The following is a 13,736-nucleotide window of genomic DNA, read 5'->3' as shown; positions in this document are numbered from 1 at the left end:
CCCACCATACTGCCCAGACCTCAACATCTGACTGTGAGGTGGGGACCAGAACCCTCTGTGGGGACCAGGAGTTCTCTTTTACCTTCCAACCTTTCAGCCTCTGGCCAGCTGTGCCATTTCCAGCTCCCACTCCCCCCAACTCCCGGGCGGTGGGGGGGGGAGGGCGTAGTGGAATGTCATGGAGGTCCCACAGGCAACACCACCCCAGGTCTGGGCAGAGGCCATGGAGTCCTAAGTGGCACCTAAGTGGCTCTCCCCCACCCTCTTCTCCTCTCCTTCCCTTCCTCCACTCCCTCTGAAGGTCCCCTCAGGCCCCTCCCTCCTCTAAACTTCAGGAAATCGAAACTCAAATTCTGGGTCTTCCAAAAGTCAAGGAAACAGAAAGTTAGCTTCTGGGCTCCCCGGAGTGAGCCAATTCACTTCCTCTTCTCTCTCCCATGCCTCTTGCGGTCTGTCTGAAGCTTGTGGTGCCCTGTGCACGTTCAGTCCTATGTAGGACCCAGAATCTGAGCAGGAAGGCGGGGGTGGGTACCCCAAGACAGCACCCTAGGGTCCTTGCGAGTCAAAGCCCAGCTCACCAAACGCACAGATCAGACTAGGTCTTCCCTGGAGCGCTCAGTGCTCCCATTACCCCCAACGACTCCTGGAAACTCGTATGGGGGCATCCTCCTCTTGTTTACAGGGAAGGTCCGTCACGTTAGTGAGTGTTATAGCCCCAGTGTGTGCTCGTTACGGGGAGACTTCTTCCACAGACAGCAACTGGGGAGAGGCGTGATTCCATTGACATGGAAGCTGAAATGCGCTCTGACTGTTGTGAAAGCTTCTGCCAGTAGAGGGCGCATGCGGCCCAGCCTGGAGCCCGGGTTTGGTGGCACTCTGCCCGCGCCAACCTCCCTGGATTGGGTTAGTCCGCTTCCTTCCCCAGCTGTGCCTGCTGATGAATTAAGGGGATAAGAGCGGCCTCTGCTGATAAGGGAAGAGGAACCGGGGGTGAGGGGGACTTGTCAGAGGAGGAAAAGCAAAGGGAGAAGGTCCCGAGGCCTCTGGAAACTGAGGCACAGTGGCCTAGGCTGCTTGTGGCCACCAGGCCTGGTGCAGCAGGTTGGGAACGTTAAGAGTTCGTTGCTGGGCAGGTGCGTGCAGGAGGGGACTTGGAAGGGAAGCAGGAGGCTCTCAAGGACAATTTAATTAAAGTTTGAGAGGAAGACCTGCCTGGACTGGCGTGACAGTGAACCAGCCCGCCTGGGAGAAATGAATTTATCCCATAGGGACATTTGTGCTCCTCTCTTGGTTAGCAGCCTGCTGAAACAAAGGATCCCAAGAAACTGGAATTTCCTCAGAAACTTCCTGCTGGGAGAACAAAGCCCTGCATGCGACAGGAGGAACTTGTTCCCCGGAGAAAGATTTACAACTTGTCAGACTTGGAGCTGAGGCCACGGTGGGGCCCCACATCTTGGCTGGACTGCTCACTTGTGCATATCTCATCTTCTGTTTAAACCTTTACCCCCGTGTGAAGGCCCCAAAGGTGGATTTAGTGAGGTCTGGCCGCTGGGTCTCTTCCTCCCTCTTCCCAACGGGGCTGGCTACACCTGCTCTTTTAATTGGCTTATTGAGGGTGACCGGCCAAACTTGGCTTGTTGAGGCACTAGCTGTAACTCTAAGTGCCCTGCCGTCCACACCTTTAAAGGTAGGCATGGCGAGCAGAAAGCCCACAGGGTCAGAGAGAGCAAGCTTGAGCTTTGGCAGGTATCCAAAATAGGAGAGGGTTGGGGGGAGGGAGAGGGAGAGAGAGAAGAAAAGTGGATAAGGGCATAGTTTATGTCACCTTGCACAGGCTGTCATCTGAGAAGGGGGACCCTCAATTAAGAAAATGCCTCCATAAGGTCAGACTGTAGGCAAGCTTGTAAGGCGTTTTAGTTTTTAATTAATTTTTTTTTTTTTTTTTAATGTGGATTGGTGCTTTTCCATGGGTGTTGGGTCCCCTGGAACTGGAGTTACAGACATCTCTGAGCTGCCATGTGGGTGCTAGGAATTGAACCCAGGTCCTCTGGAAGAACAATCAGTGCTCTTAGCCACTGAGCCATCTCTCCAGCCCTGTGAGGCATTTTCTTAATTAGTGATTGATGAGGGAGGGCCCAGCCCAGTGTGGTGATGCCATCCCTGGACTGGTGGTCCTGGGTTCTATAAGAAAGCAGACTGAGAAAGCCATATTGAACAGGCCGGTAAGTAGCACTCCTCCATGGACTCTGCATCAGCTTCTGCCTCCAGGTTCTGGCCCTGTTTTGAGATCCTGTCCTGACTTCCTTCAGTGATGGACTAGGATGTGAAAATGTAAGCCAAATAAATTCTTTTCTCTTCATCTTGCTTTTGGTCATGGTGTTTCAGCATAGCAATAGAAACTCTAACAAGACAGTGCATACATGCTGTGGATATCGTTCTATATAAATAAAACACTGATAGCCAGTGACCAGACAGGAAGTATAGGCGGGACAAAGAGAGAGGAGAATTGGGGAAACAGGAAGAAGGGGAGAGACACTGCAGCCACCACCAGGAGAAGCAGCATGTAAGATGCCGGTAAGCCACCAGCCACGTGGCAAGATATAGATTTATAGAAATGGGTTCATTTAAGATATAAGAACAGTTAGCAAGAAGCCTGCCACGGCCATACAGTTTATAAGTGATATAAACATCCGAGTGATTATTTTATACGTGGATTGTGGGACTGCGGGGTTTGGTGGAACCTGGAGAGAAGCCCTAGAGCAACACATACACTATGTTTGATACTGGTAAATTTTCATCCAAGGTTTCACAGCTTCCACTTCAAATGCCAATTCTAACTGGATATGTTTATTAAATTGTATAGACTTTGGGTCTTGGGTTTTTTCTTTACAAGGTTTATTTTAATTTTACATGTGTGTTCTGTCTATCTGTATGTCTGTGTATCACAGGCAGTGTCCCTGAAGGACCGAAGAGGATGGTAGGTACATCTCCACGAACTGGAGTTTCAGACAGTTGTGAGCCGCCATGTGGGTACTGGGAACTGAACCCTGGTCCTCTGGAAGAGCAGCCAGTGCTCTTAACTGCTGAGCCACCTCTCCAGCCCCTGATTTGCAAGCTTTTTTTTTTTTTTAAATAAAGTTTATTAAAAAGAAAAAAGTTTTCTTTTTTTTTTTTAAGGTAATTAAGGAAAAACTGAAAAAATGCTGTGTTCATGGGCATGTCTGAGTAACTAGCAGGTGCCCTTACCCACTTTTCTTATCTCTCTCTAGGCTCATGTCTCAGAATGAAAGACCGCACCAGGGACACACCGTTAGAATTAGAAGAGTTTAGACAGAGAACACAGTCCGAGGAATGAGAGCAGGCTAGTGGGCCAAGGAGCCCCCGAAACATCCACCATGAAGTGTAGAACCCTTTACAAGACCTTCACATTGCCCCTGCCTCTTGTACTTTGGTACGCTGGGGGTGTTTCCCCCGAACATGGTCTGTTCATTAGATGAAGCCCAAGTAAGGAAGGTTTGCTGGTGTTTCACTTTGACCTTGCCAGGGCATGCTCAGTTTGTTGTACGAAGCTCAGGTGGAGAGGGGTCCTGAAGTTGCAGTCTCCAGTCTCCGTCGCTGGAGCCCTTGGGACCAAGGGGAGGCGGCTAAGTACCTGGGTAGGACGTGGCTGGCAGGGTCAGACTGGGGAAACCCTGGTCGGTGATTACTAATCAGCAGCAATAATAGGAAGGACTGGTCAGGGTTTGGAGGCAGGCCAGGCCCAGAACCCATCGGAGAGAGGGTTCATCTCTCTCTTGGAACCAGATCTCTGACTCTGGCATGGCCAGGCTGGTGGCCCACACCTGGCACCTCACTTCAAAGCCTGGGTGGATCTCTGAGAAGTGCATGCTCACCCTCCTCCCCTCTTCCCTCTGGCCTTTCCTACCTCTAAATTTCAGGAAATTGAAACTTAAATCGGGAGCTCCTCCTCTTCCCTCTTCAGGAAGTAAAACTTGGCCCATGTCACCTCCCTCTCCTTCAAGTCCTCTTACCGGTCGTAGGTATCAGGAAATTGGCTGTCCTAGCCTTCATTTTCCCTGTGATCCCTGTAACTCTAGCCCCTTCTGCCCACACTTCTCCTGGGAGGAATCAGACCGGACTACCCACTGCCCCAGGTTGCAGTCTTGAAAGGATGCTGCTCTGCAGACCAGAGCAGAGGGCGGCTTAAGGGTGACCTCTTGAGCTTTGGACACCTCCCCATCACAAAGAGGGAGCTAAGTCAAGACAAGGAGGAACCCAGAGCTTGTTAGATGTCCCTGTCACTGCCTGGTGCCGTTCTGGTTCCCACGTCCTAGGAGTCTAACTCAGGGTCCTCCCTACTGCTTTTGGTACTAATTCTTAGACCTGCTAGGATCACGGGCCAGCGGCTCTAGGAAAATTACCTAGATCTGTCATGAACACCATAGTGAATACCAGTCGGCAGCGCAAGATTCCTGCAGAAGACTTGACTCCATTTCTCACTTGCCTTTCGGCAGTCCTGTAACAAAGCACCCTTTTGCCCGGAGTCTCAGAGATCCTGACAAGCTTTCCCCAGAACTTGTTTTCTTAGTATGAGCCTGGGGAGATTCATCTGGCATGACACTAGCTCCTTCCTATGACACCTTCAGGATATAGGTCATGGGAGTCCTGGTCCTGAGAATCATGGTACTGACAAAGCCACTGCCTTCGTAGACATCCGAAGTCCACCCTGACCCCTGTGATGTCCCCATGCCAGACCCCCACTGGGTAGTATTCCTAGGACACTGGTATCACCATAGCCAGGAACTGTGTGGATCGTATCCCACTGCAGTATCACTCGGCAGCCCAGAGACTTGGGGAAATCTGAGAACTAGCCTCTTTAGGCACCCAGATGTGGTGATATATTGTTTGTAATCTAAGAAATAAAACTTTCTTATATTAGTTATAACCTTTTATTATTCTAGGCAAAAAAGGGGGGGAATGTGGTGATATATTGTTTATAATCTAAGAAATAAAACTTGTCTGAAGATCCGAGGACAGGGCCAGGCACAGAGGTCAGGCAGTGGTGGCACACACCTTTCATCCTAGCACTCGGGAGGCAGAGGCAGAGATCTGTCTGTATTTCCGTGAGTTCAAGGCCACACTGGGCTACACGAGATTAATCTAGTCTAAAAGAGAAACAGAGCCAGGCAGTGGAGGCACACACCTTTAATCCCAGTACTTGGGAATCACACACTTTTTTTTTTTAAATTAATTAATTTATTTATTATGTATACAGCATATGTGACTGCAGGCCAGAAGAGGGGACCAGATCTCATTACAGATGGTTGTGAGCCACCATGTGGTTGCTGGGAATTAAACTCAGGACCTCTGGAAGAGCAGTCAGTGCTCTTAACCTCTGAGCCATCTCTCCAGCCCCCAATCACACACTTTTAATCCCAGCAATAGGAAGGTTGACACAGGAAGTGATATGGCTGGGTAGGAAAGGAATATAAGGCGGGAGAAGAAAGGAACTCGCTCTCTTTCAGGCTGAGGAGTTGGTGAGGTAAGAGGTGGTAGCTGTGGCTTGCTCTGCTTCTCTGATCTTTAGGCTTTCACCCTGATATCTGACTCTGCGTTTTTATTAGAAGACCATTTAGGATTCATGCAACACACATACAGACCGAAGAAGAGTTGCTTCAAGGTCTGTCTCCATGAGTCCCTTGTCCCTTAACACGAACAGCAGTGAACCCCATCAAGCCAGGTGGAGTGGCAGCTGCCTGTAACCCTAGTACCTAGACTTTAAGTGAGATCCTGCTTCAGAAACAACAACAACAAAGTCTTAAGTGTTAGGTGTGGTGGCACACACCTTTAATCCACGCAGTCAGGAGGCAGAGGCAGGGTTACTGCGAGTTTGAGGGCAGCTAGTCTAACATATTGGGACCCTGTCTTAAAATACCAGGAAAAAAAAAAAGTGGTGTGTATGAGCATACCAAACCAAACCAGGAGGAAAAAAAATAATCAAAGCCAGCTATAGGGTGGATATATATATATAATTTGCCTGGCCACACTTCTGTGGCTTGGACCACAGTGTGGTTTGTGAAGGACAGGTGACATACAGCAGGCCTCAGAAGTCCCTGCTATAGATGAATAATGTGTGATCAGCCCGCTGGGCCCACCTTTATGGGTAGCTGTACTTCTCAGCTGACTTACAGCCTGGGACAGCACTTTCTCGGGCTCTCTCTCTGTCTCCTTTCTCCTTCTTCCTCTCCCCTCCTCTCTCAGACCCATCTCACTAAATGGGCCTGGATCCCTGGAATTCGCTATGTACACCAGCCTGGCCTCACCGATAGCTGTTCCTGCCTCGCTGTACCACCCACACCAGGCTGGTCTCTCGGGATCTCTTCTGCCGAGCTGTGGGCTTGCAGGATCCCCAGGTCCCTCCAGATTGAAAGAGAAAGAAGACATTTCAAGGAGGGAGAGGGGTAAGGACATCCAGGACAGCGTGGGAACGGGTGGGAACAGTTTATTTGAGGCACTAGAATAGCAGCAGGAAGCCGGTGTGGGCAGAGAGGGAGGCAGGGACTCAACGGGATGCAGCAGTGGGAACCTTCATTGGGAGGAGTGGCAGGCAGTCCTCCATGGGCAGCTTCCTGAATCGAGTACAACATGGGCACAGTCATGCCAGGGGAAGGAGTTTGGGTGGAGACAGAGGCCTTCCACTCTAGAATCTTCCAGGTCCCCTTTGCCCATCCCAGATTCCAAGTGGCTTCATTCACATACAGACACACTGAGCACACAGGTGTGTACATTCGTTTGGTTAGACATCCTTGTGAGTGTGTCCACAAGACTGAGGCCTGACCTGGATACTCTGAGACTCCAAGGAAGATTTTCACCCCTTTCCTGGTTCCCCCAAGGGTGGTCACAGGATGGGCTCTGGACACAAGGGTAGCTAGTCCCATTTCAACAGAGCAGATGTGGTGTTGGATTTGGTGCTTCGCCCTGATGCTGAGAGTGTAGAGGGGGACTAGACACACCCAGGAGGAGCTGAAGGCTCCTAGAGTCCCCTGGGACCTAAAAGGGGCTGTGCTTTTCTTCCTGAGCTGGGGGGGAAGTATGGGGAAACACATGGGGATGGTCAGGGATCCAGCTGCAGAAGAGCCAGCAAGCTGAGCAGGAGTCCCAGGCCCAGCAGGGGGATACTGGCGCGAAGTCCGAGGCCAGCTGTGCTGATATTGCAGAAGGAGTGTTGGCAGCAGTAACTATTTACAGATGCCACCCCTAAGTTGACATTGATGTTCTCACGAGGGCAGATTTCGGAGCAGCCCTTGTTCAGGGTGTAGCCAAGGTTGACATTCCCTGCATGGAAAGTGAGATTGAGGGGGCAGCCGTCTGGGTACCAGGAGATGGGGGACAGCCCCGTGGATCCCCGGGTCCAGGCCAGGGAGACGGCTAGTTACTCACCGAAGCCAGCCGAAGCAGATAACGTGACGCAGTAATTGTCTCTGCTCGAGCATGTCGTTGGCCACAGGCATTTCAGATTGCTCTTCTGATCGGTGCAGGAGAAGCATATCAGAGAATGGGCTGCAAAAGGGACATGTTGTAGGTGACACCTGCTTGCTCCCTGGGGAAGCCGTCCAGGGAAGGGTACCATCCCAGTGGGTCGGGGGTGCGGGGCTGGGCTTGATACCCAACGCTTTGCGGACAATGAGCAACAACAGCATGCTCGGCCCTGGGCCAGAGACAAAACCAAGATGGCAAGTTACAGTAAGTAGACTTTGGTCACAGAGGGGCTAAAGTGTCTCCTTAAGCACAAGGCGACAACAGTGTAGCTGGGCCAGCACGGAGGCAAGGGGAACAACGTCACTTTGCTAGGGAGTGGGAGGCAGGAAGGCCAAGAAGTTCACAGGAGAGCTGAGAACGGACGTCAGGGAGGAAGGGCCAGGCTGCCTCTGGGGTCTCAGCACTCATTCCGTACCTTGTTCCACACCCAAAAGGGCTGCCAGGAGTACAGGCAGGAAGACCCTCATGCTGGAAGTGGCAGACATCTGCTGAGGGCTCACAAGCCACAGAAGCCTGCTGTGAGAGAGAGGCAGCCGGTTAAGAGATGGGCTACCCACCCACAAACCAGGATCCCGGCTTAGACACTCCACACACCCCCCAGCGAGCCACACGTCCCCTTGGTAGATAGTTCCAGCATTCCAGGCCCTGGGGAGGGCAGGAAAGCAGTATTAACACCCTGCTGCCCCGAGGCTAGCCATTGAGACAACCTGACTTAAGACCCAATTCCTTATCTCGTGGCTTTCTGGCCCCTGCACCATCAGAAGAGCAATTTGTACAGCCTAAAGCCAGCCATGCGCTACAGCCACACTTACGTAAGCCATGCATTACAAGACAGCCCCTCTTCCTCCTGAAACCTGTAGGAGCCAGGATTTTCCTTTGCCCCACGGGGCTGCTAATCAAATCTTTACCTCCGTACACCTGCCCCCCTCCCGCTGCTACTGTGGCCAATCATTAAAAGAGCTTTTTATCTGACATCCCTTTTGGCACCCGCAGAATCTCAACCCAAATTCATCTAGTGGCACCTTCCAGTTAACACCCCTTTCCAAACTTGGGGGCACCCAAGGCCAAGTAAGGGGAACCAAGGGCTCTCCTAATGCCATGGAAGGGGTGGGGCTTAGGGGGTGGACCCGAGGCTAGGGCAGTGGTCTGTTAAATGAGCAAACATGAACCCCAAATCTTCGCTGGGCCCTGTGGAACAAATCAGGCCACCCTGGAGAGGGCTGAGGGCTTCTGGACTTCATCATTCCCTCCTGTACTAGGTGGGGGCTCAGGACCCGTTTCCTGAAGAAGACAACTCCATTCCTCCACCTGTGTCTGGGAAGGGCAACAAGAGGTTATGTACAGCAGTCAGCACCCCGGACAGCCAGGTGGGCCATGGGGCTTCTCTTGGGCCCTGGGAAGGAGTCTGTGGCACAGGGTAGAGAAAGTTGGCGAAAGGACCAGCTTGCAGGGTTTCAATGTCCTATTTTTGAGTACCACTGGCCTCCCGGGGAGGGAGTACACTGATGCCATCTGTTGAGTGGGAGAGGGACATTCCAGAGACTGAAAGGGATAGGGGGTGGCTTACAGATTTGGGGCGGTCCTCTTAGACAAAGAAAGGGGGTGCAGTGGGAGATGAAGTTGTGGCGTCTTCCAGGGGACACCCTGGCCCTAGGCCTCTCCTGTCCTGAGCCTTGCTAACATCTTATAGTGGGTCGCAAAAACCCCAGATGGCCAAGTTCAGTGCCAAGCCCAGCTGGGCCTGTTCTCGATTCCAGGCGGTACACACAGGAAGAAAGGAGTCTGTCTCCTGTCTTTTCTATACACAGTGAGGCTGTGAAGCGAAGGAGCCCGGAGCTGCCTGCTAGGAAACTCTGGCATGCACAGCCACAAAACACGATGCAACCCATCGTCCCCCGGAGGACACACAGCGCGACCAGAAGGGCTGAGGGAAGTTACCGGGGGAGGTGGCTGGAAACCAGTTCAGTGCGATGAGTCTGTGATGAGTCTGTCCACAGCTACCGTCTGCAGGCTACTGGGCAGGGCCTCTCTGGGGCCCGGGAACTCCTCCTCAAACCCACAGGGATCACCTGTGAAAGCCAGGTGTCTAGTGCCGGCAGAGGAAGAAGCCTGTTTAGGTCAACGGAGCTAGCCAGGGACTAGGCACCACCTCGGGAACCTCAGCACCGGCATGCAAAATCCTGGACAAAGACAAAGAGCTCCCTCCCGCTCCTCACTCTGGTGAGGGTCCTGCCTCTCGCAACCAATCCACCTTGTCGGAGGGCCCGGCAACTCCTGCTCTAGTTTACAAGGGTGTATCCCTGGAGATCCCAAGCAGACACACCAGCGTTCATGGAACTGAGAAAGGGGCACCGAGTGAGGGCTGAGCAGGGGCCTTTGCCCTTTTCTGCTCCAGATCTCCAGAAACATTCCGGGAAGACTGGGGGGATGGGAGGAATGGAGCACACTGCAGGGGGCCTCGAAGGCTCCAACCACTCCGCACACGGGCTCCGAGTGCCCAGACCCCAGACGCTGCGGCCAAGGCCGCCAGCTCTCTCCCAGCGCATCCGCGCTGGGGCCCGGTGAAGCCGGGCCCCGCGGACTTACCTCCGGGGCGAAGCGGTGCCACGAAAAGCTCCAGAAACCTCAGGTCCTGGAGATCGCCACAGTCTGGAGATTCCCAGGCAGGCGGACCAGGGCGCCGATGGCGGGGGCGGGGGCGGGCGGCGGGCGGGGCGTTCCACGGGCTGTGGGCGGGTCTCTGGTGGGTGGGAAGGACAACCCGGGATACCCGACTCTGCGTCCTGCGGCTGCGCCCTGGCCTAGCAGTACAGCCACTCTTCTGAGGTTTGGATCCGGATCCCGACCCATGCGCCCATGGCTGCGGCCCCCGGGTCCCCGGTGGCACCCAGAAGTCGGGCGGAGACCTCCCAAAGTGCCCCATGCCGCACAATGTAGCGTGTGAGCGCTGGCGTGGCTTTCCACCTGGCCTGCGGTGCCTTCTCTTGCAGGACAGACCCGGGGAGGGTGGAAGGGTCGGGTCTTTGCGGCAATTACTGATACTAGGACCTGGGCTCAGGCTCTGCTTGCTTCCGGGAAGAGTGAGAGGACAGACTGCATCCCGAAGCCTTGGGCGCTCATGGGAATCTCTGCTGCGGCAGGGGCTGAGGAAGTGCTGGAGCGAGGATGCAGCATCTCAGGCCTGCTGGTTGTCGGGTCCCTCCGGGCGGAGCCTGTCCTGGCCATCTCTCTCTTGGGGTGAGACAGGACAGGGCTTCGGGGAAGGAGGCCACTGCGACACTGGTTTGGACAGATCTGGTTCTCCTTCTCCTTCCTCTGGGTACAGGGCTGCCTCTTACACTCCACTAGGTGGCTATGGAACAAAGGCTCCAGAACCCAGTCAACCTGTCTTGGCTCTCATCTAAAGTGCTGGGGCCCCAGTTTTTGGAGGGAAATCCCCACCCCTTCTGTTTTTACCTAAGCATCTTCCAATATTCTATTCATAGTGCTCAGGAAGCGCCTTCGCACCCAACAAATATTAACGACCGCTTGCTGAGTGTGGGACCCTGGGGTCCATGTCCTGCTTCCGGATGATACTTCCGGGGCAGACCAGGGCACCAAGAGTGGGCTTAGGCAGCAGGTCCCTTTGCCTGGCAGAGCAGTTTGTCTGTTCCCCTTGGCTCCTTCTTACCTTCCTCCTCCAGGGCCCTCCCCAGGGGATTGTGGGCTGCTGTGTCGCTGCCACCTGCTTTTCTGAGGGTCACACTTCTATTTTGATCACACGTGTGGAAATAAGGGCTTTGCACCTGATCCTCCGCACAGTCTGAGGAGTTGACGGTGGTGACAGTGGCTGGGCCCTAGGAATGAGCGTCACAGGATTGGGGGAAGGGCAGAGGAGGGGCGGGGCGAGAGAGAGAAAAAGCTGTGAAGCTGGGTGGTCGATTGGCCAGGGTGTGGCCAAGAAGCCCTGCAACAGAAAGCCAGCTGTTGGGGGGTGAGGGGGGGGGCCCAGGAGCATAGTCAGTGTGTCTGTCGAGTGATGTGAACACAGTATGTCCTCAAAGTGCTCCTTCGTGATGCCCCCCTCCCGGATCATCCAGCGCATCAAAGGGAGGTGGGGGGCACACCTGCTCCTGGTGCTCATTTCCCAGGAGCTGAAGGTGAGACTCAGTGTGTGTCCTCCGATGGCCAGGCTGCAGCATGGTGACATTTGGTGATTGGGGAATCCACAGTCTGGGGTGATGTCCTAGCTGTCCTCAGGACAGAAACCATCCAGAAGACAATGGCCAGGCTGTTGCTCAGAGTTTGGGTCCTTGGTTTTCTGTCCCCTCCTTGGTCTCACCTGGGGGCAGGACAGGTCTGAGGAGCCCGGGATGGAAGTGTCTTCCTCATGTTTAGAACATCATTTTTTTCATACTTCCTCTTGGGCTGCTCCAGTGATGTGAATCCCCGCCAGAATATCACTACTGAAGGATTGAGAGCAGAGGACTTCATCTCCTGTCCAGTACTACTTGTAGCTCAGGGCAGGGTCTCAGTGAGTGTGTAAGGAGTCATGCATGGTTTATCAGGACAGGCCCTCCTTTGCAAAGACCTGCAAGACAAGTTGCAGTATGCGGGGCCTTCATGATTATGGATATCCTAAGGTCTCTGCCAAGGCTCAGCCATTAGGCCTAGACTCCTTGGAAGCACTGTCTAGAAGATCCTGGCTGTGCAGTGAGCTGGGGCTTGCCAATGCTGTGGTCCACAGGGTTGCGGGAGTCTGGATGGCTCCCTTAATGCTGTGCAGTCGAGGAGAGACTGAGTTCTCGAGAATAGCTTATAGGAGTTATGATTGGGGTCCATGTCCCCAAGGAGGACAATGATCTCAGGAATGATGCCAGGAGTTTCTACATCAGGCTGACTTCACGTGCTGAACTTCTTTTGGTCTGTCCTTGAATCCCTTACTTCGGTCAGTCCACTGGTGACACCACGTGAATGGGCCAGGTGGTGTCTGGCCTTTCACAGATCTGGGATCCCATTCCCCTGGTGGCTCAGCTCTTCCTGTCCACTCATTCACCCCAAGGCGGTCCAGCATCACATGGGAGAGGCTTTTCGCCGTCACCCTGTGGCGTCTGTAACACCCAGATCATGGATTTTACACTAGTCGGTGTCTTCTGATTGACTTTATCTCATGTGTCCTCAGTCCAGACTGCACAGACATTGTGACTAGGACATTCAGACTCCTAGTGCAGCTTGAACAGCTGCCCCCTGCAGACATCCCATCCCCTACCATTTTCTCTTCCTGAACAGAAGCTCCCATAACCACCCTTCAGATGCTGTTGGGAAGCAGTCCCGAATCCATCCACCATGGTGGTGTCTGTCTCCTTGGGCCTGAAACATCTACCCTCTTAAAGCAGTGGTAACAGAAACTAATTTAAAAAACAAACAAAAAACCCCAAAACAAACAGGATCTGATGTAGCCCAGAGTGGTCTTGAACTCACTGAGTAGTGAGGATGAACTTCTAATCCCCCTGCCTCTACTTCTGAGTACGAATTACTGGTGTGTGCTACCTTACCAGGTTTATGAGTGCTGGGGATCAAACCTAGGGCTTCGTGCATCCTAAGCAAATGGCTGTGCTAACTGAGTCACATCTCCAGTCTCTATTATGCTAATCTTTCTGGTTGCTCAACATGGGCTGACAGTGACCATCCACGGTGTGACTTAGGCTTATGCCAATGGCATTGTCATGGGCGGGAGTTTTGTGGCCACTGAGACTGTCCTACTCTGGTGGGATTCTAGCTGTGTTTTCTGTAATGTTGAGGATTGCTTATATTGAACTTTCTGCCCTCTCTCTGGGTAGAGAAACACCCACTTCAGCAGTCCCTGGGGACTTGCAGGGACAAGGTGTTGGTTAAGCGGCAGATGTTGCGGTGGCGGAAGAATCACAAGCCATGGTTACCTTTCTACAGCTTTATTGGGAGAGAAAGGGAGAGAGAGAGACCGGGAGGAGGAGGGAGAGTACGGAAGGAGAGAGAGTGGAAAAGAGAGAGGGCACAGAGGGCATGCTCACTTTTTAGGCTGGGACGCTTTTGCAGGCTGGTGACATAATTAAGGACATAATCCTTACACAGGGGCAGTATGTCTTCAAGCTCAAGTGGACAGGATGATCCGTCTTAGAATAAGGGGTGTTTTTCTACTTTGGAGTAGTGGGCTGTCACCCTCCATCATGCACTGCAGC

The 13,736-nt window shown here is 53.1% G+C and overlaps 1 protein-coding gene across 6 annotated transcripts; it reads right to left on the bottom strand.

Moving 5' to 3' along the window:
* Positions 1 to 6,486: 6,486 nt before the first annotated feature.
* On the bottom strand, positions 6,487 to 10,462 carry Ly6e (lymphocyte antigen 6 family member E). 6 transcript variants are annotated; one of them, XM_042264742.2, is made up of 5 exons: positions 10,126 to 10,258; positions 9,478 to 9,608; positions 7,955 to 8,055; positions 7,441 to 7,560; positions 6,487 to 7,335 (listed from the first exon to the last, which is right to left on the bottom strand). In XM_042264742.2, the coding sequence occupies exons 3-5, from the start codon at positions 8,022 to 8,024 to the stop codon at positions 7,115 to 7,117; spliced, it is 411 nt and encodes a 136-aa protein (XP_042120676.1). In that variant the 5' UTR covers positions 8,025 to 8,055; positions 9,478 to 9,608; positions 10,126 to 10,258; the 3' UTR covers positions 6,487 to 7,114. The 6 variants fall into 6 exon arrangements, with proteins under 6 accessions (XP_042120676.1, XP_042120678.1, XP_006989336.1 ...); XM_042264744.2 differs by having other exon boundaries at positions 7,955 to 8,052; XM_006989274.4 differs by lacking the exon at positions 9,478 to 9,608 and having other exon boundaries at positions 10,126 to 10,257.
* Positions 10,463 to 13,736: the final 3,274 nt, after the last annotated feature.

This window comes from Peromyscus maniculatus, chromosome 20, assembly GCF_049852395.1.
Source record: "Peromyscus maniculatus bairdii isolate BWxNUB_F1_BW_parent chromosome 20, HU_Pman_BW_mat_3.1, whole genome shotgun sequence".
Taxonomy (NCBI): Eukaryota; Metazoa; Chordata; class Mammalia; order Rodentia; family Cricetidae; genus Peromyscus; species Peromyscus maniculatus.
Note: the sequence above shows the minus strand (reverse complement) of the source record. Positions and strands in the feature narration are given on the sequence as shown.